Source organism: Mus caroli, chromosome X (genome assembly GCF_900094665.2).
Source record: "Mus caroli chromosome X, CAROLI_EIJ_v1.1, whole genome shotgun sequence".
NCBI classification, from domain to species: domain Eukaryota; kingdom Metazoa; phylum Chordata; class Mammalia; order Rodentia; family Muridae; genus Mus; species Mus caroli.
In genome coordinates, this window is record NC_034589.1 from 123,079,301 (window position 1) to 123,103,169 (window position 23,869).

At 41.9% G+C, this 23,869-nt stretch overlaps 2 protein-coding genes across 3 annotated transcripts in view; both read left to right on the top strand.

The window, feature by feature from the left end:
• Nucleotides 1-3,395, top strand: part of Tmem35a (transmembrane protein 35A) — a 10,700-nt gene extending 7,305 nt beyond the window's left edge. The window contains exon 2 of the mRNA XM_021154028.1: nucleotides 1,878-3,395. Coding sequence (XP_021009687.1) covers nucleotides 1,878-2,261 — 384 coding nt within the window. The 3' untranslated portion in view covers nucleotides 2,262-3,395. The remainder of the gene's footprint in view (nucleotides 1-1,877) is intronic.
• A 1,896-nt stretch (nucleotides 3,396-5,291) lies between these two features.
• Nucleotides 5,292-23,869, top strand: part of Cenpi (centromere protein I) — a 54,884-nt gene continuing 36,306 nt past the window's right edge. Inside the window, exons 1-9 of one of the 2 annotated variants that reach the window (XM_021153340.1) lie at nucleotides 5,292-5,434; nucleotides 5,771-5,838; nucleotides 5,932-6,052; nucleotides 7,318-7,549; nucleotides 9,354-9,491; nucleotides 15,051-15,169; nucleotides 15,465-15,572; nucleotides 22,339-22,387; nucleotides 22,665-22,711. In XM_021153340.1, the coding sequence (XP_021008999.1) occupies nucleotides 7,333-7,549; nucleotides 9,354-9,491; nucleotides 15,051-15,169; nucleotides 15,465-15,572; nucleotides 22,339-22,387; nucleotides 22,665-22,711 (678 nt within the window). In that variant the 5' untranslated portion in view covers nucleotides 5,292-5,434; nucleotides 5,771-5,838; nucleotides 5,932-6,052; nucleotides 7,318-7,332. The remainder of the gene's footprint in view (nucleotides 5,435-5,770; nucleotides 5,839-5,931; nucleotides 6,053-7,317; nucleotides 7,550-9,353; nucleotides 9,492-15,050; nucleotides 15,170-15,464; nucleotides 15,573-22,338; nucleotides 22,388-22,664; nucleotides 22,712-23,869) is intronic. The other variant, XM_021153341.1, reaches the window with a different exon arrangement.

Sequence of the window (23,869 nt, forward strand, 5' to 3'; positions counted from 1 at the left end):
AGGGGAGGGGAGAGGGAGGATAGAGAGAGAGGGAGGGGGAGAGGGAGGAGAGGGAGAGGGGGGAGGGGGAGAGACAGAGACAGTCACAGAGACAGAGAGACACACACATCATTTCCTGGAAAATGGATGCAACTGGAGATCATATTAGGTTAAATAAATCAGAATCATAAAGACAAATTTACCTATTTTCTCTTATTTGTGAGTTCTAGAATCCTCCCCCTCCCCCTCCCCCTCCTCCTCCTCCTCCTCCTGAAAGGCTCTCAGAATTCTGGTCTGGCCTCAAACCCACTATGTAGCTGAGGATGACCTTGACCTTCAGATCCTCCCACCTCTTCCTTCCGAGCTAGGATTATAAACTAGGATTATAAGCCGGTATGTCTTAACATTCTCAGTTCATTCTCCTGCATACTAAGATAGCACTCTCCCAACTGAGCTATACCTCTAGCCCTAGAATTGTTTTTATTCTTATTTGTTTGTTATGTGTGTGTGTGTATGTGTGTGCACGCATGTGCATGCGTGTTTTATTGCTAGTCTAGGAATCTCACCCGATCTCCTTGTTGGCAAGTATACCTATTCAATACATCCCTATGGTTTCCAATACAACATTCCTTAAAATCAAATTATGTTGCTTCCACTGGATATAGGCCAAAGTCCAAAGCTCAATAGCACAATAAAATTTCCCACGATGCAGTTTGTGTGTTTTGCTTCTATTTTATGTCTTCTCTTCCCTCTCCATGCTAAAGTGAGGTAGTGTTTACAATATATTTATCAGCTTTATGCTTCAGGGTCTTTCCTCTCTTCCAGTGTCTTCTGTTTGCCAAGCCCTTATTGTTCTTGTAAACACCAGCTTTTCTTTTAAGATTGCACTCTTGCTGTCACCATCTGAGATCTGAGGATATGCCCCAGCTATAATCGCTACATTATTTTATACAACACTCAACACTATCACACTCACACAGTTCAGTATCTACCCTTCCCCTTTTCAACTTCAAGCTTCAAGAAGGTGAGGACTTTTGACAGATTCATATTTGCATTTGGAATGCTTAGTAAAATGTCTAGCATTCAGAAACAATAAGTACTGAACCTGAATGGAGCGAGGGTTTGTTAGTTCTTCAAGACTGGGTCTCATATATAGCAGGCTGGCCTCTACCTCTCTATGTAGCTGATGACCTTCAACTTCTGGTTCTCTTGCCCTTACCAAGGTAGTGCTGGCCTTACAGTCAAGTGCCAACATGCCTGATATATGCAGCCTGAGGATTGAACCCAAGGCAAAATACATGCTAGGCAAGTACTGTCAACTGTAGCCCCATTTAAAAACAAAACAAAACAAAAAAAAAAAAAAAACAACTCATCAGAATGTTTGGTAGATTCTACACATATATACTCTAACTCTGCTTTAGAAAACCTACCATTTTTTCCAATAAAGGAAGTTCAAATTAGTGAGGCTTTCCCATTCCTTGTCTTGCATCTGGGTTTGGACAAAGCAGGAACTAGAAAGTATGGATATGGATTACACGGACCAGTTTTTTGGGGTTCAGTGCATTTCCTTTTATTTCTTAGTGATTTACAGGCAGCAACTTTTAAAAGTACTTACGAAAGCAGCTTTGCTGCATCATTACTTTGGGTGCCTATCTTAGTCCATTCAGATTTGTCATAACAAAATGTTACAGACTAGCAGTTTGTGAACGACACAGGTTTGATTTTTCACAGCTCAGAAGGCTACATTCAAGGTCAAGGTGCTAGCGTTTGCGTTGGCTGAGGGCCTTTGTGGTTCGATGGTTCCTTCTAAAGATGATGGTAGGGAAAAGACTCTTGCTTTACTGTAATGTTAACCATGGGGTTAATGTATTGATTACCTTATGATATTCCTATTCTAGAAACGTGCTTACAAGAGCTACGTTCGAGCCCTTCCTCTGCTGAAGAAAATGGGCATCAATTCCATCCTCCTTCGGAAAAGTATTGGTGCTCTTGAAGTGGCCTGTGGCATTGTCATGACCCTGGTACCGGGTCGTCCCAAAGATGTGGCCAACTTCTTCTTGCTCTTGCTGGTGTTGGCTGTGCTCTTCTTCCACCAGCTGGTCGGTGATCCTCTCAAACGTTATGCCCATGCTCTGGTGTTTGGAATCCTGCTCACCTGCCGCCTGCTGATTGCCCGCAAGCCTGAAGACAGATCTTCTGAGAAGAAGGCCTTGCCTGAGAGTGCAGAGGAGCAACCATCCTTGTATGAGAAGGCCCCCCAGGGCAAAGTGAAGGTGTCATAAAAATTGGGAGTACAAAGAATGGACCTTCTAGGCAGTTGCTTCCTTGACACCCAAGATGACATCAGTGTGTGCGTGTGCGTGTGTGTGTTTTCCTTTGATTGTTTATCTTGGGAGTAAAGAGAAAAATACAATCTGTAAGTTAATTGGCTTGTGTACATCTATACCCTAAAATGACCTCCCCACATTGACATTCGTGTACCACCTTTAATTCCTCTGGAGCAACGCTCACATCTTGCTGCATGTACACGTATATGGCTACTATTGAGTTGTATTTGTGAGATGGACTCCAGCAAGCATGTGACTGTGAGATTATGTGTGGGGCAATGTATTTAACTGCCGTGTGTGGGTATACACGTACTTGTAGAGGAGGCTCTGATCTTGAACTAATCCTGTGCAAGTGTCCTTCCCTTTATAAATTGATTCCATCGAAGAACCGTCTCGTAAAGAGAGTTGTTTCCTGGTGGAAAACAAATGACCTAGTTTGATCCTTCAAGTGATGCAGTGGGAGGGGTTGCCTTGCCTTTGTCTGAGCCCAAGCTATTGAGCTCTTTAGTAACCTTTTCTAGACACAGTCAACTTTTGTTTTAAGCACAAAGCAGCCCCACTTTACCATTCTCAGTAGCCACCCAGGAGCTGAAGTTTCCCCACTGTTTCCACTGAGGGACCAGGGACTGACTGGTCCTGGTACAAGTTTCAATCTCCAACCCTAGTGGTTTTCTGAAACCTTCAACTGGATGGAGAAGCTGTAGGCAGTATTTATCTGTAGGAAGAGTCCTCTACACCTATTGATTCCCTACCCAACTTTGCTAAAGTTAACAACTGTCCAAAACACCCCCTAGAAATGTCTACTTTACACCTCTTCAGCATTCCAGAGAGTGGAGTTTAACTGGGGCAGGGACATTTGACATGGGTTAGTTGGATTGACCAGTATGGAAATTTGCTTTTGTAGTTACATACTGCTGTTTCTCTTTGTTAAATGTGCTTTGATGGTTTTAATATTGTTGTGATGGGGAAGGGGGTGGGTTTGTGTGTAGGGAGAGTGCTTATTGTATTTCTTCAGTGCCATTGTTCTTGGTAATTGATACTTGTCTTCTTTCGCTCATTCTTTCAAAATAAAGATTTTTGAAATTTGGAGGACATGGTGTGGATATGAACTGCAAATCTGGAGAGAAAGGTTCCTGTAACCAAGGGACTCAGTTCCTTCTGTCTGTGTGAATTTGAGGTTTTTGTGTCATTTGTTTTAAGACAGGGTCTCACTCTGTAGCCTAAATTGGCCTCAAAGTAGAGATTCTCTTGCTCCTTCTTCCTCTATGAAACTAGGTCTCACTAGCTGGTCTGGAACTCAGAGAACTCCACCTGCCTCTGCCTTCTGAGTGCTGGGTTAAAGGTATGTGCCACTGCACCTAGCTTCTGGCTTACAAACAAACAAACAAACAAACAAACAAACAAACGTCTAGATGACGGAGAAGAGAATAAGGGTGTAATAATCTCAATATACATATGAAGCTGCTAACTTGCTCATCCTTCTAGGTTCCTTCATGCTTTTTTTGATGTTACCATGCAAGAGAGAAAGCCTTAGAGTCAGGAACCTAATACCATGTCCAGGCTTAGGAAGGTCTTTATTGAGTGAGTCAAAGGAAAAGATGAAAAATTATTTCAGAAAAAAACCCCAAGGGTTCATTAAATATGAAACAGTGTCTCACACCACAGTGTGTCCATAAAGAGACAAGTTGTACTGCCACAAATTTGTCATGCTAAGGAATATATTTTGTCACTTAGGGTACCATTTCATCTGTGAAAAGGAGGGTGAAGCCTTCAATCCTGTCCAGTTTACTCTTCTTTGAGTCTATTAAATCATTAAAAGCATGAAAAATGACTCGATAAAAATTTCAATTTTACTAAAGAGCAGCTATCAGAAAAAAATGGACAGTCTCAATTTTTATGCATGAGTAAATGAGTTTGTCAAACTACTCTGAAAGCCGTGTTAGATGTGGTAGTCATTTCTGCTGTAGTCTATCTCAGATACTTCAACTTAATCCTCGATTATGCTTATCTGAGATGACAAATTTTTTCTTTTATAATTTTGCATGCTGGGCAGTGGTGGCACACGCCTTTAATCCCAGCACTTGGGAGACAGAGACAGGCAGATTTCTGAGTTTGAGGACAGCTTGGTTCCAGGACAGCGGGGCTATACAGAGAAACCCTGCTCGAAAAACTAAAAAAAATTTTTTTTCATAAAGCTCCTAATAATATTATGCTCTCAAGTCGCTGAGAGGCATTAAATTGATCTCTTATTCCTAGGTATGTTTCTCCTTTTAAAGGCAAGGGTCACACTGTGTTTAGGGAGTCCTTGTACCTTCAGTGATCCCTCTTCTTCATGTCTCCTGTGCTGGGATAACAGGCTCCAGACACCACGTTGGGTTTTACTCCTAGTTTAATAGATATTAAATTAGGGGCTAAAGTTAGACCCTGGCCTAAGTTCTTGTTGCTGGTTTTGCTAGTTTAAGGCCAGTTAGTTCTTTAAAGTTAGGATTTTTGTTTTTTTACATGTTGACAGCCTTCCAGGTATATTAACTTCTCACCAAGTTTAGTTTTAGTGAGTTTAAGTTACTTGTACCCATCTTCTGTCAAAATCAAACAGATCTTGTGGTTTCCTCTGCCCCACTGGGCCAACTCTACAAGAAAGTGACACTTTTTAAGCCACGCAGCATAGGGGAGTTGAGTTGAAACTTAAGTTTCACATTTTTTCCTGCAGATTCAAAGGCCCGACATCTGAGGGGGGGTGTCCATGCGGACAAAATGAACACTACACTTGACCGCATTAAACTCTAGCCACTTAGCACTGTTTCACTCAGAAGGACAGATGCAAGCCTTTTCAAGACACACAGAATGCCACGCACCAAGTGACGCCAGGAGCAACTGGCAGGGGCGCGCCGCCGGCCTACGTGGGCGGAGCCAGCCGCTGCATCGTCATAGAGCCGCGTCACTTTCCGCTCGCCGCGCGCGCCACCTCCCGCCCTAGAGCGGCACTCGAGCCAATTAGTTTTTAGCTCAACTAACTCCTCTCCCGTAGCGGGCTCCTCCGAGGCGCATGCGCGGGGCGGAGCCCGCGCCTTTGAATCTCAAGGCGGCTTTTGGGCTCCAGAGGCTGTGTGCTTTCAGAGGTTCTCTAGGTGAGTTGCCTAGCGGCTGGGGTTGGGGTGGAGGCTCAGAGATCTTCTGGAATCCTGTGACTCGCGGAGGTAGGATTAATCCTGAAAAGGATAGCTGGGATCCGATTTTCTTCTGTGGTCCCAGGTATCGGCCTAGTCGGGAGTGGTTTGCCGATTTCACTGTTGGGTGGGGAGGGGAGGAGACTTGTGAGTTGACCAACAGACGTGCTGGAACAGTTCGTCCAATGGGATCATTATCTGCTCCCTGGCCTCTCTATAGGACGCTTCTGTCTTGAAACCTCTTCTCCCTGAGATTTGAATTCACTTGTTCTCTTGCTCTGATCTCATCCGTTCTAGGGTGAAGAGATGAACGTCATTCCATCTGTCCCGATAGATGTTTCCCACTTGAAGCTAAAACCTGAGAAGTCAGTTTTGGTTCCTTATTTGTCATTCTTGGTTTCCCTCATTCCTGTGTCTAATTGGCTTTTTGTTGTTGTTTTGTTTTCCCTTTTTAACAGTCTGCCCGAGAGCATGTGCTGCCGAATGGGGCATCCAGTCTGCCTCTAAATGAGTATCTTACACTTTTACACAGCCTAGGCCTACTGTAGGCCAGTCATCTGCTTTCGTTGCCAAAGCCTGGTAAGTTTTCTTGACACTTCTGGACTCTAGTCTTCTCAATAGAAAAAATATGGTCTTAAGTCTTCTATCTCCTATGGTTTCCTATAACATTGAAAACTCAGAGTCCCTACTCTTTGCTTATAAGACCCAATATGATCTCCTTGTTTACCTCTCAGACGTCATCCGTAGCTTTCCCCTTCTTCCATTCCACCCTTTCCACACTGCTGTTGACATGTTTTCTTGACCACACAAAGTTCTTTCTTGTACCTTTCCCTTGTCATAAAATACTCTTCCACCCAGTGCGTGCTCAGGTGGTACACTCCTCCATGGCACTTAGATTTCACTTAAAGGTCACTTGACAGAGGTGTCTTAATTACTTTCCTATCAGCGACTTATAAAACAAAGCATTTAATTTGAGGTTTACTATTCCAGAGAGTAGTGTAGTCCATGACCCATCATGGTGGCAGGCAGGCAGGCATGGCACTGGAACAGTAGCTGAGAGCTTATTATATGTGATCCACATGCACAAGACAGAGAGCTAAATGTGCCTCTTCCAACAAGGCCACACCCCCTAATCCTTCCTAAATAGTTCCTCTAACTGGGGACCAAGTATTCAAATATATGGGCCTATGGGGGGTTTTCTCATTCAAACACCACAAGAGGCTTTCTCTACCCTGTTTCTGACCTATCACCACACTAGTTACGTGTTGATTCATTGGCTTATGACCCTCGTGCCCCAGTATAGGGTTCATGAATTTGGGTGCCATGATGATGTTTTATTTTTACAGCCCTGGTAACTAAATTTGTGTTTGTCATAAAGATGGTATACAGGAATTATTTATTAAATGTTTGAATTAATAAATGGATAATATTATTGCCCTTGATACTAGTTAGCGTTTTAAACTGTGTGGTGGTTTCAACATAGTATTGACACAAAAGGAGTATAAAGAGTGAAGGCAAAATCAAGGAGGGGTAGAGAGAAAAAGGAGGGGCAGGTGTGGAAAAGGATTGCAGTCATGAAATGGAATGGTTTTGTATTTATATAATGAAGCCATTTTAAAAGGGAACATGTGTTATTAGAGTTTAGCTGATAATATTTTATAGTGGCAAGTTATTAATCTGTTTCTGTTTTAGTCAAGGGCTTTCTAAAACAAGCAAAAAAGCTAGCATACGGGTTATGTCTCGTGAATTCTTTGTCACTGACTACCTGTTGCATATGGCAATTCCAGCAAATATGGTCGTGTCTCTAGCTGATTAGTAGTAACGTGGCCCTTGTTTCTGTCTAGAACGTGAATACAGCGATGGCAACTCAAAGGGTTACTAGAAACTCCCAGCAAGGAAACAGAATTTCTCAAGGCAGTAATAGCCGTCAAACCAGTCTCTTAGACTGGAAGGTGAAAGACAAATCAGGCAACTTCAGGAGTGTCTTGAAAGAAAGCAGTTCAGTGGGAGATTCTACATGCGCTGATGATCGAACTGAAGATGCTCTGCAGGTAGCAGTAGGATACTTCCAGAAAGGTAAAGGCAGATTGCTTTCCTTGTGCAGGGGTTTGCTTTTGTATTTTTTTTTTTTAAGATTTATTTATTATATGTAAGTACACTGTAGCTGTCTTCAGACATTCCAGAAGAGGGCGCCAGATCTCGCTGCGGATGGTTGTGAGCCACCATGTGGTTGCTGGGATTTGAACTCTGGACCTTCGGAAGAGCAGTCCGGTGCTCTTACCCACTGAGCCATCTCACCAGCCCTTGTATTGTTTTTATTTACTTTTTTAAATTGAGACTGAGTCTCTGTACCCCAGGCTGGCTTGAGATTCCCTTTGTAGCTGAGGGTTGCCTGCAGCTCCCAATCCGCCTGCTTCTAACTCCTGCTTGCTGAGATTCCAGGTGCGCATGACCATGTCTGGCTTATGTGGAGCTGGGGCTAGAGGCCAGAACTCTAGCAACTTAGCTACAGCCTCAGCCCCCAAAGTCCTATTTCTCTCTAAAAATATTTCAATTGTAATTGCTGCATGTAGTGGCAGATACACCCATAATTCCAAGCACTGGAGGTAAGGCTTAGGTAAGAAGACCATAATTCAAGACTACATTGCACTATATAGTGGGAAACTGTCTAAAAATAGTTCTTGTCTTTTTCCTTAAGACTTTTTTTTTTTTTTTTTTGAGACAGGGTCTCACTGTATAGCCCTTGCTGGCCTGGAACTTACTATGTAGACTAGCTGGCCTCAGACTCAGAGATCTATCTGCATCTTTCTCCTAAATGCTAGGATTCAAGCCACTATCATGTCCACCTGTAAGATGCTTTTAAAGGAAACATGTTTTCATTTATTCAAATTTTTATGTAATAGTCATTTATAGAGATTTACTATATAATGGTAAATAATATAAATAAATAATTATAAATGATATAATATAGAGAAAACAAGACATCTTCCCAGCATAGTTGGCAGACACAGTGATCACCTGAGAATCTTCAAAACAGATTAATGTTTGTCATCTACTCTTAGCCATCTGATTTTGTTAGTGTCGGATGGAACCTGGCACTGTGATTTTTGAAAGGTTTCTAGTAGGCTGGGGAGATGGCCCAGTTGATGAGTGTGCATGTAAAAAGTCTTGGCATAGTGTATATGCTTATACTCGAAGTACTAGGGCAGCAGAGATGAGAGACATCTTGTAGCTTACTGGCCAGAAGTCTAGCCGAACTGGGGAGCTCCCAGTTCAGTGAGAATCCTTTTCTTAAAAAAAAAAAAAAAAAGTGGCTGGGCAGTAGTGGTGCACGCCTTTAATCCCAGAACTTGGTAAGCAGAGGCAGGCAGATTTCTGGGTCCGAGGCCAGCCTGGTCTACAAAGTGAGTTCCAGGACAGCTAGGGCTACACAGAGAAACCCTGTCTTGAAAAAACAACAACAACAAAAAATGGTGGAGAGTTAGCAGCAGCATCACCATTGTCTGCCTCTCCCCCACCCCCCACATGCACACACACGACCACACATACACAGGAATGGGCACATGCACACCTATATATACAAATAAAGATTTCTAGGTAATTCATTGCACTGCAGAATTTGGGAATTGTCCTAATTTGAAAGAGGTTTTAATTTAAGTTAAAATAATATCACTCTCTTTCTCTCTCATACACACGCACACACACTAGAGATGTCAGTGCATGATGAAAATATTGAGTAATAAAGGCTCTCAAGGCTTGTTTTTTGAAGGAAAATATTTATTGCCCAAATCTGTCCCTTTAACAAGGTTGTAATTATTGAGGATGGAACATGGGAAGAATTTTCAAGGTCTCATTGCTTCATTATTTTTTCTTTTCCCAGGTCCTAAGAAAGCGTCACTGAGTAAAGACAAGGTCTTGGAAAAACACTTGAAAACTGTTGAAAATGTTGCTTTGAGCAATGGCTTAGCTCCAGAGGCAATTGATATCTTACTGAATGTGGCACTCAGTGGCAAGTTTGGTAGGTTCCATTTGTCATCAGTTTCTTGTTAGTTTTACCTTTCCTCACAGTTTGTGGGTTTTATTTGTTTTTTTTTTTTGTTTTTTCCCTTCGAAAGGAAATGTACTGTGTCTTCTTTGGTTTTGCCTGACAATAGGTTCTTTTATACAATATATTCTGATCATGGTTTCTCCTTTATCATATCCTCCCAGATCATCCCCAGCTTCTAACCCATCCTACCTCATGCTTGCTTTCTCTCTCTGTCTTTAGAAAAAATAAATAAGCAGGGCATGGTGGCACATGCCTTTAATCCCAGCACTTGGGAAGCAGAGGCAGGGGAATTTCTGAGTTCAGGGCCAGCCTGGTCTACAGAGTGAGTTCCAGGACAGCCAGGGCTACACAGAGAGCCCTGTCTCGAAACCACCCCCCCCCAAAAAAAAGAAAGAAAGAAAGAAAGAATAAAACAGGCAAATAAACCAGAACAGAACAAACCAACAGGCCAACAAAATACATGAGAAGCATATACACACACACAGAGACATAATGAGATAACTGAAGTTGACTTAGAGTTTGCTAAGTAGACTAGGCTGGTCTTGGATTTGCTTTGATCGTTCTGCCTCTGCCTCCCAAGTATTGGGAATATAGATGTGTACCACCACAGCTAGGCTTTTTTAAAAAATGTATTTATTTTGTTTTATGCGTATGAGTGTTCTGCTTGCATGCATGTATGTAAACCTTGTGTGTGTCTGGTGTCTTTGGAGGTTAGAAGAGTGTGCGGAGCACTCTGGTGCTGGTGTTTGTGAGCTACCCTGTAGGTCTTAGGAACCAAACCCAAGTCTTCTGCTAGAGCATCAAGTTTGCTTAACTTCTGAGCTCCTCCACTATGCATCCCCCCCAGCCCTTAAAATTTTTTTGAATTAAGTTTTGTGTTGAAATCAGTTGCCCTAATCCCTCCATAAGATCAATCTAGTGGTCTTATATACAATGGCACTGTGGGATTTTCCATGTTTAGACTGCTCTGTAAGCCAAGAGTATCTGTGTGCATATTGCTGAAAGTGACCAGTTACCACATCTTCATAAATAAAATGCATGTGGGACTCTGTCACCAGATGCAAGGAACCAGTTTTAGTATTTTTTTTTTCAGAACCATAGATTAAATAGTGTTCCCAAAAAGGGTCTTTAAAAAAAGATTACTTAGTCTGTTTCATTGCTTTAGGTTTCTATTTATCTGACAAGGTTCTATTTATACTGTCTTCATTTCACTATCTCTGACCCTGCCAGTCAAAATGCTTTTCTCCCCTATTTCTTGTCCTAAGTTCCTTGGTTAGAGTGAGAGGTAGGAGAGAGACTAAGGAATGCCACCTGATCAGTGTCTTTTTACTTTTAGCTTTCTCTCAACTGAATTCACACATTCTGGATAGCCCATCTTCATTTTAGTGTGTATAGGCCAACAAGCTGCCTCATCAGGCCTCCATGCAAGCCTGAGACTTGAGTTCAGTTCCTGGGACCCACGTAGTGGACCAAGAGGACCAATTCCCACTCTCCCACTAGTAGTCCTTTTACCTCCATGCATATGACACAGTATAGGGACACACACACTCAGAGAGACACAGACACACACACAGACACACACACACACACAAATAAATGTAGAAGATAAAACAAAGATGTGAAGACAGGCCCAGACTGATTAAAGTCAGTCTGAGACTGAGCCTTAATGTCAAAGCTAGAATCCAGAAAATCGCATCTCCTAACTCTTGTTCTAGTGTCTATGCCTACATTGCCAGTTTTCACTAATGGTACAGCTATCACACCTGTGCTTTAACACAAACTGTTTTCTTGTCTTCGCATATTAATGTATAGCCTTCCGTTCTGTTTACACAAGTGGGTGTGAGTGTGGTTATATGTGCTTGCACTTTAAAGGTAACATACTGGCTGATTTCAAGTATCTTATTTCTGTTCTTTACCTGATTAGTTCTATGTGTGCCTAGATAGTTAAACTAGATATAATGGATTTCTGTCCTTGAAGGTCATGGTTTCAGATACTTAAGTTCTCAAACCTTTTCAGAAGTTTGTGATCCATTGCTCTCTGCCGAGATCAATTTTACATTTGTGTCTCCCTTTAAAAGTATATATAGAATGGGCAGTTTTGTTTTGTTGTTTTTTGTTTTGTTTTACAATTTCTCCCTTTGGATAGGTAATGGATACCTGATAGCCAACAGTAAATTAATGGTAGGAAGCTTTTTCTGATGTATGCCAGATCTTGAGGTGTTGTAAAATGCTTCAGGCTCTGGAGATTTGTTTCTAATATTTGAAAGGGCAATCTCTGAGCTAAGTCAGTATGGTAGTGTGCATAGGTAGATGTCAACACTAGAGAAACTGACGCTGAGGATTGTGTTGACTTCAAGGTCAGGGTGGGCCACATAATGAGACTACCTTAAAAAAAACTGAAAAGGAAAGAAAATGTCCTCTGGCTTTTGTTAAATTTATTTATTTATTTATTTGAGGCAGAGTCTCACATTGTAGCCTTGGCTGGCCTGAAACTTGCTTGAACTCAGAGACATCTACTTGGGTCTACCTCCCAAGTGCTAAAAAAAAAAAAAAAAAGGTGTTCACCACCGTACCTGGCTGTTGCTTTTTTCTTTTTATGTTAAATTGAAATTTGCTGAGGTCAAATGTTACCATCGGAATTCCTTTTTCCTCTGTTAGGTATTTCTGTATTCTTCTCCATAGTAGATCATTACGTTTATCTCTGGGAACATTAAAATGAGCATTTTGGGAGTAGGTATGCTAGAAATGGTATCAGACATGCATAGAGAGTTTAGATCCGTGGTTCTCCGTCTTCCTGATGCTGTTACTCTTTAGTACAGTTCTTCATGTTGTGCTGTTCCCCCAACCCTAAACTTATTTTCATTGCTACCTCGTAACTGTAATTCTGGCCCTGTTGTGAATCGTAACGTAAATATCTGATATATGACCCTCAAAGGGATTGCAACCAACAGTTTGACAACCACTGCTTTAGACCGTCCACTCATTTTAGAAGTTACTGAGGAAAATAGAGTAAGTGTAGAACCCCCACTTTGCATTTGCTATCTGGCAAGGATGGAGTGGTGGGGCTCTTTGAAAGTTTAAATGGCTACTGGATAGAAATGGGAGATAATAAAACCTAGAATCGCCAGGAAAATCATTTTTTTATTAAGAGATTTTTTTATTTTTTTATTTTTTGTTGCTTGTTTTTGCTTTTCTCTAACCTTGGCATCATTGCTCTGCACCTTTCCAAAGAATGGCGGTGTGGACATTGTTGCTAAATACTTGGAACTGTAATGAATAGAACCTGATAAAGCACATAGAAAGAAAGCAGTGTGCAGGACAGAGAACAAGAAGGAATGCTTAGACTAGTACAGAACGCTACATCCGCAGCTAATCCCAAGGGAATGGGTTTCATTCTGCAGCTTTTAGGGAAAGTTGAGGTTGCCAACCTATTTTGTAAGTCTTTTAAAGAAAGATTTCATTTTAGTTGTGTTTGTGTCTGTGTGGATGCTGGTGCCTGCCAGAGCTAAGAGGCACCACAGCCATCGAACACCTACAGTTGCAGTTGGTTCTGAGCCACTTGTATGGGCCCTGGAAACCGAACTCTGGTGCTTTGCAAGAATAGTATATACTCGTAACAGCTGAGCTATCTCTCCAGCACCCACTCCCCCCTTTTTCAAAAATTCATGACAGAGTTTCTCAGAGCCTGGAGGGATGGCTCAGCAGTTAAGGTTCAAATCTCAACACCCACATGGCAGCTCACAACTATCTGTAACTCCAAGATCTGACACCCTCACAGAGAATGGTTTCTCTGTAGCCCTGGCTGTCCTGGAACTCATGCTGTAGACCAGGTTGGCCTGAAACTTAAAAGATCCAGCTGCCTCTGCTTCTCAAGTTCTAGGAATAGTGGGATGAGTTACCACACCCAGCCCTTTAAAAACAATCTTAAATTTAACAACTCATGAAGATACCTGCTAGTAGGGTTAGCCCATTAATAATAATCTATTGTATTATTACAAAACTAAAGTGAAAAACACTTTGAGATTTCCTTGTGATTGAAAGGCTTTTTAGTGTTGAGCTATAATTCATATAATACTAAAATTTATGATGCTTTAAGAATTGAATGTGTCAGGATGAGGATATGGCACAGTGATAGAGTGCTTGCCTAACATGCAGGAGGCCCTAAGTTTAAGCCCTGGGACTGAAAAACATCCACATTGTATCTTTTGATATTCACTGAGTCCTGCAATCCTCAAAATGATCAAATTGCTAAATATTTTAATCATTTAATCAAAAAGAAACGCTTTTCTCATTTCTTCTTTTTGAGACAAGGTAATGCTATGTAGTTCAGGCTGGCCTCAAACTTAGAATCTTCTGGTCTCAGCCTCTTGAGTGCTAGGATTACAGGCCTGTACCTCCATGGTCAGCTCCTAATGTCCCCCAACGTTTTTGATACAGGGTTTCTTCTGTAACAGCCCTGGCTGTCCTGGAATTCACTCTAGAGATCAGATTTGCCTTGAACACAGAAATTCACCTACCTTTGCCTCCCAGGTGCTGGAATTAAAGGCACGAGCTACCAGGCCTTGTCCCCTTAACCTACTTTAAAAAAAATATAGATTTATTTGTGTCAAATAATTTGACTTAAGAGCTGAGGAGATGGCTCAGTTGTCAAAGTGCTTGCCATACAATAATGAGAAAGAACCTCCATTTAGATTCCCAGCACTCAATTAATAGTCAAGGGCAAGGGGCTAGAGAGATGGCTCAGTGGTTAAGAGCACTAAGCTGAGTTTCCAGGGGACATGGGTTTAACTCCTACCTCCTATATTGGTGTCTCACACCCTTCTGTAACTCTAGTACCAAGAATCTGACACACATTCTGGCCTCAGATGCACATGTGACACATATATGTATATGCAAACAAGATACACATACATGTAAAGAAAGCAAGCAAGCCAGGGGCTTTCTTTCCCAGTGCTGTGGAGATGGGGACCAGAGGATACATATGGCGTGCTGAGCAGCCAGTCTATCTGGGTCTGTGAGCTCTAACTTAATTGACAAACCATGTCTCAAAAAGTAAGGTGGATGGGACTAGAGAGTTGGCTCAGTGGTTAAGACCACTTGCTGCTCTGCCAGAGGACCTAGCTTTGACTCCCAGCATCCAATGGCAGCTTACAGCTGTCTCTAACTCTAGTTCCAGGGGATCCAGTCGCTTCTTCTGACCTCAGTGGGCCCTGCATGCACATGGTACACAAACATACATGCAGGCAAAATATCCATGCATATAAGACAATACAATAGAAATGCTTTTTGAAAAGCAGGGTGGAGAACTAATATTAAGGAAGATAACCTAACAGCAAGCTTTGTCCTCCGCACAGATATATGCTTACATGCACACACATCTGCACACACGTGGGCATGTACACACCCCAAATAATTTGCTTCTTTGTTTGTTTTAGAGGTTTTAGAGAGTTATGACCCATAGGGAATAAAAGCAAAGGAATGATTGAGACTCTGAAGTCCAGTTTAATTTAGCGGCGGTCTGTTTTGCAGGGAATGCTGTAAACTCACGGATATTGAAGTGCATGATTCCAGAAAGTCACATATCAGAAGACTCTGTGGTTAAAGCCGTATCCTGGCTCTGTGTTGACAAGTGTTCTGGTAATACCAAGGTAATCTTTTGGGATACTTTGATGATAAGTCCTTCAGAAGCTGCTTAAGGGCTAGCAGAGAAGAGCCACTTCTGGAGTAATGGCAGTGGCCTTTTGTACATAACCTGTGGTTTCAGAACAATAGAGCTTGATAAAAGGACCCTGCTCAAAAAGAATTTTTTACAACGAAATAAAAATCTATTATCCTACTTGGTGCTAGAAGCTTTTAAAATAACACTGAGGGGGGCGGATTAACATTCTTTTGTAACAATTAGTTACATTTCTCTAAGGACAGTGCTTTTTCTCTGTTAAACAGGTACTTTTTTATCGTTGGCTGGTTGCGATGTTTGACTTTATTGATCATAAGAAGCAAATTAGTTCTCTGTATGGCTTCTTTTTTGCTTCATTGCAAGATGATACTCTGGTAAGTAAATATCGACCAGCATTGAGCTTCAGTCAAATACTATATTTGTACATATTGGCATGCCACCTAATGTATGTTCTATACTTAAAGATATGTTAAGAATACAGAAGACATAAAGAATTACACAGCAGACATCTTTGCCGCACTGTCTCACAAATTAATGCATCTATGGTTTTTGCTGTCTATCTTTTAAGAAAACCTTACAGACAGACTTGTTGATTTTGCCCAGTGATTGTCATTTCCCCTTTTAAACCACATCAGAATCCTTTGGGAGGCTTGGTCTAAATTTTGTCGACACTGCAAAAACTACATCAAAAGCATTAAGAAGGAAAATATTACATTTCACAAGTTGCAAATAGACTGATTTTTTTTTATTAAATAGCACAGTTATTCTCATTAGTATATTAATAATGCCAAGAAATGAACCTACTGGCCGCCTAGAAGATCTTCAAGGACAATCAATAGTTTACAGATTCCGTAACGCACATAGTTAACCAAATTCCCCGTAGCTTTGGGAATGGAATTCATACACTTATTTTATTTATGAAAATTCATGTTACCCTCCTGATTCTTTTCTTGTTCTGGGTAGGCATAAATTTATTTTTTTATTAAAGATGTAATTATGTGTATGAGTGTTTTGCTTACATGGATGCTTGGGAACTGCCTGCAGGCTTAGTGCCCATGGGGTTCAGAGGAGTATGTTGTTGGATTCCCTGGAACTAGAATTATAAACAGTTGTAAGCTGACATGTGGGGCCTAGGAATTGATCCCATGTCCCCTACAAGAGCAGTAAGTGCTCTTAACCACTGAGCCATCTTTCTAGTCCCTAGATTAAAAAGATTGAGCTTTTTGTATGTAGTTCAGTAGTATAAAAATGTAGCAAGTGAATTAAAGAAACCACATGAAGGTAACAGCTCAAGAGAGATGGCTCAGTGGCTAAGAGCAAGCAGCTGCTGCTCTTTTAGAGGGCCTGGGTTCAATTCCTAGCACTTACAGGGTGGATCAAAACTATCTTTAGTTTTAATCTACTAGAACTTCCGTTTCAGGGGATCAGGTGCCCTCTTCTGGCCTCTGTAGGCACTGCACACATGTAATACATAGATATACAATGCAGACATGTAATACATAGATATACAATGCAGACAAAGCACCCAACACACTTTAAAAAGGTGAATTATAAAAGGTGGCAAAATAGAAGATAGTAGCTACTATACAATAATGAAAATGAAACCATGCAAATCAGTGATTAGTAAAGGCCTAAAAGATGTAAGCATTGAGCCAAGCCTAGGAAGGGTGAATTGGATTTGGGATTTTTTTTTTTAAGGCAGTTTCACTATGAAGCGCTGGCTAGTTTGGAACTTTCTATGTAGATCAGGCTGCCCTTGAGTTTAAAGATTTGCTTGCTTCTGCCTGCCAAGTACTGGTGTGCCAACATGTTCTGTGGTTTAGGGCTTTGACAGAAGGAAGTCTTGTTAGTTCTGAGGGGAGGATCTCAGGCAAGGCTGTACAATGGGGAAGTTGTGTTTTAGGAGACTACAAATAGGAGCAGCCTGACTTAGTTGAAGTTGGTAAGACTGAGAAATGTGGGCTAGGGATAAATTGTAGAGGATTTTGTTTTTTTTTGTTTTTTTTTTTAAGGAAGTTGAACTTTATTGTTTTAAAGAATACTTTTTTGTTTAGTGTCTGTGTACATACATATGCCAGGGCACATGTGTGGCCGTCAGAGGACAGCTTGAGGGAGTTGGGCCACTATTTCCACCATGTGACTCCTGGGACTTGTACTACTCTTGTCAGCTTGGCAGAAGGCACTTGTTTTTTTTTACCTGTGAAGCCATTTTGCTGCCCCCTACATTTTATCTATTTTGTGTGGATATGTGGGTGTGCATCCCACAACATATATGAGGAGGTTAGAGGACAACTTGCTGGACTTGGTTCACTCTTTGCATCTTTGTCTTAAACTCAGCTTATCAGACGTGGCAACAAGGAACTGTTTTTTTCATTACCTGCTGAGCTGTTTTGGTTGACCATGATTGGCTTTTTAAAATGAGAACTATGTGTGTATGTGTGGTGGACTGCCATGGTGGACTGTCTGTGAGTGTGTGTATGTATCTGCCATGGTGGACTGTCTGTGAGTGTGTGTACGTATCTGCCATGGTGGACTGTATGTGAGTGTGTGTATGTATCTGCCATGGTGGACTGTCTGAGAGTGTGTGTACGTATCTGCCATGGTGGACTGTCTGTGAGTGTGTGTATGTATCTGCCATGGTGGACTGTATGTGAGTGTGGGTACTTATCTGCCATGGTGGACTGTCTGTGAGTGTGTGTATGTATCTGCCATGGTGGACTGTATGTGAGTGTGTGTATGTATCAGCCATGGTGGACTGTATGTGAGTGAGGGTACGTATCTGCCATGGTGGACTGTATGTGAGTGTGTGTATGTATCTGCCATGGTGGACTGTATGTGAGTGAGGGTACATATCTGCCATGGTGGGCTGTATGTGAGTATGGGTATGTATCTGCCATGGTGGGCTGTCTGTGAGTGTGTGTACATATCTGCCATGGTGGGCTGTATGTGAGTATGTGTATGTATCTGCCATGGTGGACTGTATGTGAGTGTGTGTATGTATCTGCCATGGTGGGGACTGTATGTGAGTGTGTGTACGTATCTGCCATGGTGGGCTGTCTGTGAGTGAGGGTACATATCTGCCATGGTGGGCTGTATGTGAGTGTGTGTATGTATCTGCCATGGTGGACTGTATGTGAGTGTGTGTATGTATCTGCCATGGTGGGCTGTCTGTGAGTGTGTGTACATATCTGCCATGGTGGGCTGTCTGTGAGTGTGGGTACGTATCTGCCATGGTGGACTACTGTATGTGAGTGTGTGTACGTATCTGCCATGGTGAACTGTATGTGAGTGTGTGTATGTATCTGCCATGGTGGACTGTATGTGAGTGTGTGTACGTATCTGCCATGGTGGACTGTATGTGAGTGTGTGTACGTATCTGCCATGGTGGACTGTATGTGAGTGTGTGTACGTATCTGCATGGTGGACTGACTTGTCTGTGAGTGTGTGTACGTATCTGCCATGGTGGACTGTATGTGAGTGTGTGTATGTATCTGCCATGGTGGGCTGTCTGTGAGTGTGTGTACATATCTGCCATGGTGGACTGACTGTCTGTGAGTGTGTGTACGTATCTGCCATGGTGGGCTGTATGTGAGTGTGTGTACATATCTGCCATGGTGGACTGACTGTCTGTGAGCGTGTGTACGTATCTGCCATGGTGGACTGTATGTGAGTGTGTGTACGTATCTGCATGGTGGACTGACTGTCTGTGAGTGTGTGTACGTATCTGCCATGGTGGACTGTATGTGAGTGTGGGTATATATCTGCCATGGTGGCCATGTGAACATCAGAGAACCACTTTCAGGACTTGTTTCTCTCCTTCCACTCTGGGTTCCAGGGCTCGACCCGAGGTCATCAGACTTCCGCTGCAAGTGCTTTGTTCCTGCTGAGCCATCTAACTGGTGCTAGTTTCTGGTTTGTGTGTTTGAGACAGTGTGTCCTGTATAGTTCAGGATAACCGTGATTCACTATCTTTCTGCCTTCTCAAAAGTGTGGGGGTTGTAGGTGTGAGTCAGTCACCATGGCTAGCAGCAAAGGGGTTAGCTTTTTAAAGTCATTATTTCTTAAAAGTCATTTTCATAGACTTTGATAGGATTCTGTGCAGTGACTCAGATGTGGCAGTTAAATATTTGCCATCAAGGCAACTACAGTGTTTGAGATGCATATGGATTTTTCCTTCCTAGATGTGATTAAAGGAGAATGTCAGATTCCCCATAATACCAGCTGGAGCCTCAGGCCAGCAATTGGATGGCATTCATTTTGTATTCAACATGATGAATAGTGTTGCTAATGGCTCATATCCTAGGGGTGTGAGGTAATGAATTTGTACCGAAATCTAAATTCTTTCTTCTTCAAATTATGTTTAGAGTCTATCTGAATCCATTCCTAAGTGCAGAAAAAGCAGTTTAGAATATGCTATCCTTCAAAGTATAGGGTAACAACTACTAATATGCCAATTTGTTTAAAGACTATCATTGTGTTGTTCTTTGAAAACCTAGTGTATTTATTACGTGTGTGTACATATGTGTGTACATGTGCATGCATGTGGGTATGCTTTAAGTGTGTGAGTGTGGCTGTGCACTCAGCACTGCAAGCATGGAAAGACCAAGGGAATGTGTGCGAGTTGGTTTGTTCCTTCCAGTGTTCAGTCCAGGGGTCCGGTTTGCACAGTCTGGGCTTTTATCTGCTGGGCCGCCTTTTCTGTTCCCACTAAGTAGTTGACTCGTTTTCTTCTTTTGTGAGATAAGCTCTGGCTGTACTGGAACTTGATATATACCCAGGGTGGCCTTGAACTCACAGGGATCTGCCTGTTTCTGCCTCTCAAGTCCTGAGATTAAAGTTGTGAGCCACCATGACCATCTATAATTGACTTTTACACTTTTGGTCATTGACAGCAAGTATTAACAAACTTAAAGGTCCAGAAGTAAATATTTTTATATGTGAGGGCCATATTATTTTAGTTACAACAGGTATAATTTCAAACTAACTATTTGGCAATGCAGGAATGAGTGGGAGTGGCACTCCCCCCCCCCCCCCCCCCCAACAACACCCCAAATGCACTCGGGAGGCGTGTGGAAGACGTGGAAACGAAAGACAGTGGAGGTTCGGGACCCCCCCGCCTGCTTGCCAGCCTGCCCATTCATCTATCATCATCCATTCATCCATCCATCCATCCATCCATCCATCCATCCATCTATCTGTCTGTGTCAGGGTTTAAAGTATCTCATACTGGCTTCCTACTTGCTATGTAGCTGAGGACTGTCTTAAACTTCTGATCTTATTTCTACCACCAGAGTGCCAGGATTATAGGTCTGAACCAGCAGACCTGTTTGTAATCCCAGGGCTTTATGCATGCTAGGTAAACCCTCTAACAAGTGAACAGATGGACACTTAAAATGAAGACCGGTCATCCAGCAACTTAATAAAAAATATATTGAGTGGGTCCTATTTGCCAGATTGTAGACAAGTTGTTGCTTAAATTTATGGTATAATTGGCTGGCATTAGAACTCAGAGACAGCTTCTACTTAATGTGTGCAGAGCCCTGCACACAAAAGAATTCTGTCTATTCCATGGAAAATGAGGCATCATTGAAAATGATCTTTTAAATAGTATAAAATAGAATAAAATGCTTTAAAGTGGGAAACCAGGACAAAAGTTTCAAAAATGTACTTATGTGTATTTGTATGCACCTGAGTGTATATATTTGCACCTTGTGCAGACAGGAACCCAAGAAAGTCAGAGTGGGCAGTAGGTCCCTTGGAACTAGAGTTACAGATGACTTTGAGCCACTTTGTTGTGTGCTGGAAATCAAATTGGAATCCTTTGGAAGAACAAGTGCTTGTAGCCTCTGAGCCATCATTCTAGCCCCAAGGATAAAAGTTTTAATTTTGTATCTTAGTGTCTTAGGGTTTCTGTTGTGTGAAGAGACACCATGACCAAGGCAACTCTTTTTTTCATAGCGTTTTATGTATTTAAACAACAATTTACATGGCTATATAATTCCTTAGTATTTTTCTACACTATTACTTAAGTTTCTCTATTTTTGAAGCAACATTAAAATATTTTAATGCACTTTTACATGTAATTTTGTTTTCAATTACCAGAATACTCTTTTTTTTTTCTTATATATAACTTCCATTTTATTTTATTAATGTTTTACCTATTCACTTTACATCCCACTCACTGCCCTTCTTCTGGTCATCCCCTCCTACAATCTTTCCTCCCATCCCATTCCCCTTCTCCTCTGAGTGGGTGGGGCCCCTGAGTAGCCTCCAACCTTGGCACTTCAAGTCTCTGCTAGGCTAGGTGCATCCTCTCCCACTGAGTCCAGACAAGGCAACCCAACTAGAAGAATATATCCCATGGTTAAGAAAGAGCTTTTGGGACAGCCCCTGCTCCAGTTGTTTCAGGGACCCATATGAAGGCCAATCTGCACATCTGGTTTAGTTCCCAGAAACCACAGGATGGCTCACAGCTGTCTGTAACTCCAGTTCCAGAGGATCCAATGTTCTCTTCTGGCCTTCATTGGCACCAGGTGGATATGTGGTGTAAGTATATATATGTAGGCAAGTAGTCATACATAAAAGGCAAAACAATAATTCTCACTTATCTTGTCACCAATTGAAGCAGTTTTCTCAAAAAAGAAAATCACTGTCACATGCAGGTTTGAGCACACATAGTCAGAAAATCTGAAATTGAAAGCATTTAACAATTCAAATCTGATCTCCAAGTGTGCACATGCAAGAATGCATGCATTCATACCTTTATTCGGGCCTATAACTCATGAAGATGAAAAGTGGAAAATGTCTTGCTTCATGCAACAAGCCATAGTCAAACACACATTAAAATCATTGTGGAAACTTACTTTTAAGTAAGCTATCTGTAAACAACAGTATGTATAACTCTCCAGTGAATTCTGTGTCTAGACTTAGGTACCATCCTTCAGCTTTTTCATTAAGTGCCTTGAAATGTCTCAGTTCACTTAATCACTGGTATCCAGCATTTTTGATAGGGAAATTATTGTTCAGTGAAGGCCTAAAATTCTTTTACTTAGCATATGATTGACATTTGAGGAGGCTATGGTATGTTATTTTATTCAAACTAACATTGTCCGTTTTCATTTTTTTATTTCATTTTAACAGTGCCCGTATGTTTGCCATTTGTTATATTTACTGACCAAAAGGGAGAATGGTAAGTGTTTTCACCCCAGTTCAATTACAGACCCAGCATTGGCTTCATCCTTTATAAACTTAAAGAACTATTAACACTATAGTTGTGTGACAACACTCCTTTTCTGAAAATTGGTTTTTTAGTACTTTTATCTAAGAGTATCTGTACAGTGGCTTGACTGAAGAGGTATTTATATTTTGAATGTGTTGTGAGAAATTGCATGACTCACATGGTGATTAAGTATAACTGACTTTTGCTGAAGCAATTGCTGAGAACCACTTTTCTCTCTGTTTTCTAGTCAAACCATTTCGTGTGAGAAAATTGCTTGATCTCCAGGCCAAAATGGTGAGTGCAGCAAACACCCTGGAGAATCCATTTGTGCTTTGTGCTAGGTTTTGAGCCAAGCTTTGGAGACACAAAGCCCACTGGTGAGTCATTAGCTTGAAGGAACTCACTTCCTGGAGAACTCAGCTAACAAAATGAAAAACATAATCAAAGCTGAGAGTGAATGTCAGTGCTTAGGAAAAAAAGAGAGACGTGTTCAGAGTTCCTGCCTACGACGCATGAGGCCTTGGTTTAACCTCCACTACACTATGTTAATTTTTACCAAAAAGATGAGTTCAGTTAACCATACGATAAGTCCTAAAGGTGTCTGTGATATGTGTTCTTTTAAAAAAAATGTGTTGTGTATATTATTATGTCTGTGTGTATGTATAGGTGTGTGTTTAGGGTTTTTTGTTTTGTTTGGTTTGGTTTGGTTTTTTTGTTTTTGTTTTTGTTTTTTTCGAGACAGGGTTTCTCTGTGTAGCCCTGGTTGTCCTGGAACTCACTTTGTAGACCAGGCTGGCCTCGAACTCAGAAATCCACCTGCCTCTGCCTCCCAAGTGCTGGGATTAAAGGCGTGCGTCACCACGCCCGGCAGGGTTTTTTATTTTATTTCTTTACAGTCCAGTCATTGCCCCTTTCCTGGTCTGCCCTCACAGTTCCTCATCTGGTTTCTCCTCCCCACTGTCTTAAAGACGATGTTCCCCCTACCCACTCTGTACCAGGCCTCACCACTCCCTGGAGCCTCAAGGGGCTTCTCCCGCTGAGGTCAGACCAGGCAGTCTGCTGTTGTATATGTGTCAGGGCCTTGGACCAGCTCCTGTATGCTGCCTGTTTGGTGGCTCAGTGTCTGAGAGATCTCAGGGGTCCATGTTAGTTGAGACTGCTGGTCTTCCTATGGGGCCCCCTCCTCCTCAGCTTTTTCCAGCCTTTCCCTAATTCAACCACCAGGGTCAGCAGCTTCTGTCCATTGGTTGGGTGCAAATATCTGCATCTGACTCTTTCAGCTGCTTGTTGGGCCTCTCAGAGGACAGCCATGCTAGGCTACTGTTTGTAAGCACACCATAACATCATTAATAGTGGCAGGCCTTGGAGCCTCCGCTTGAGCTGGATCCCACTTTGGGCCTGTCACTGGACCTTCTTTCCCTCAGGCTCTTCTCCATTTTTGTCCCTGCTGTT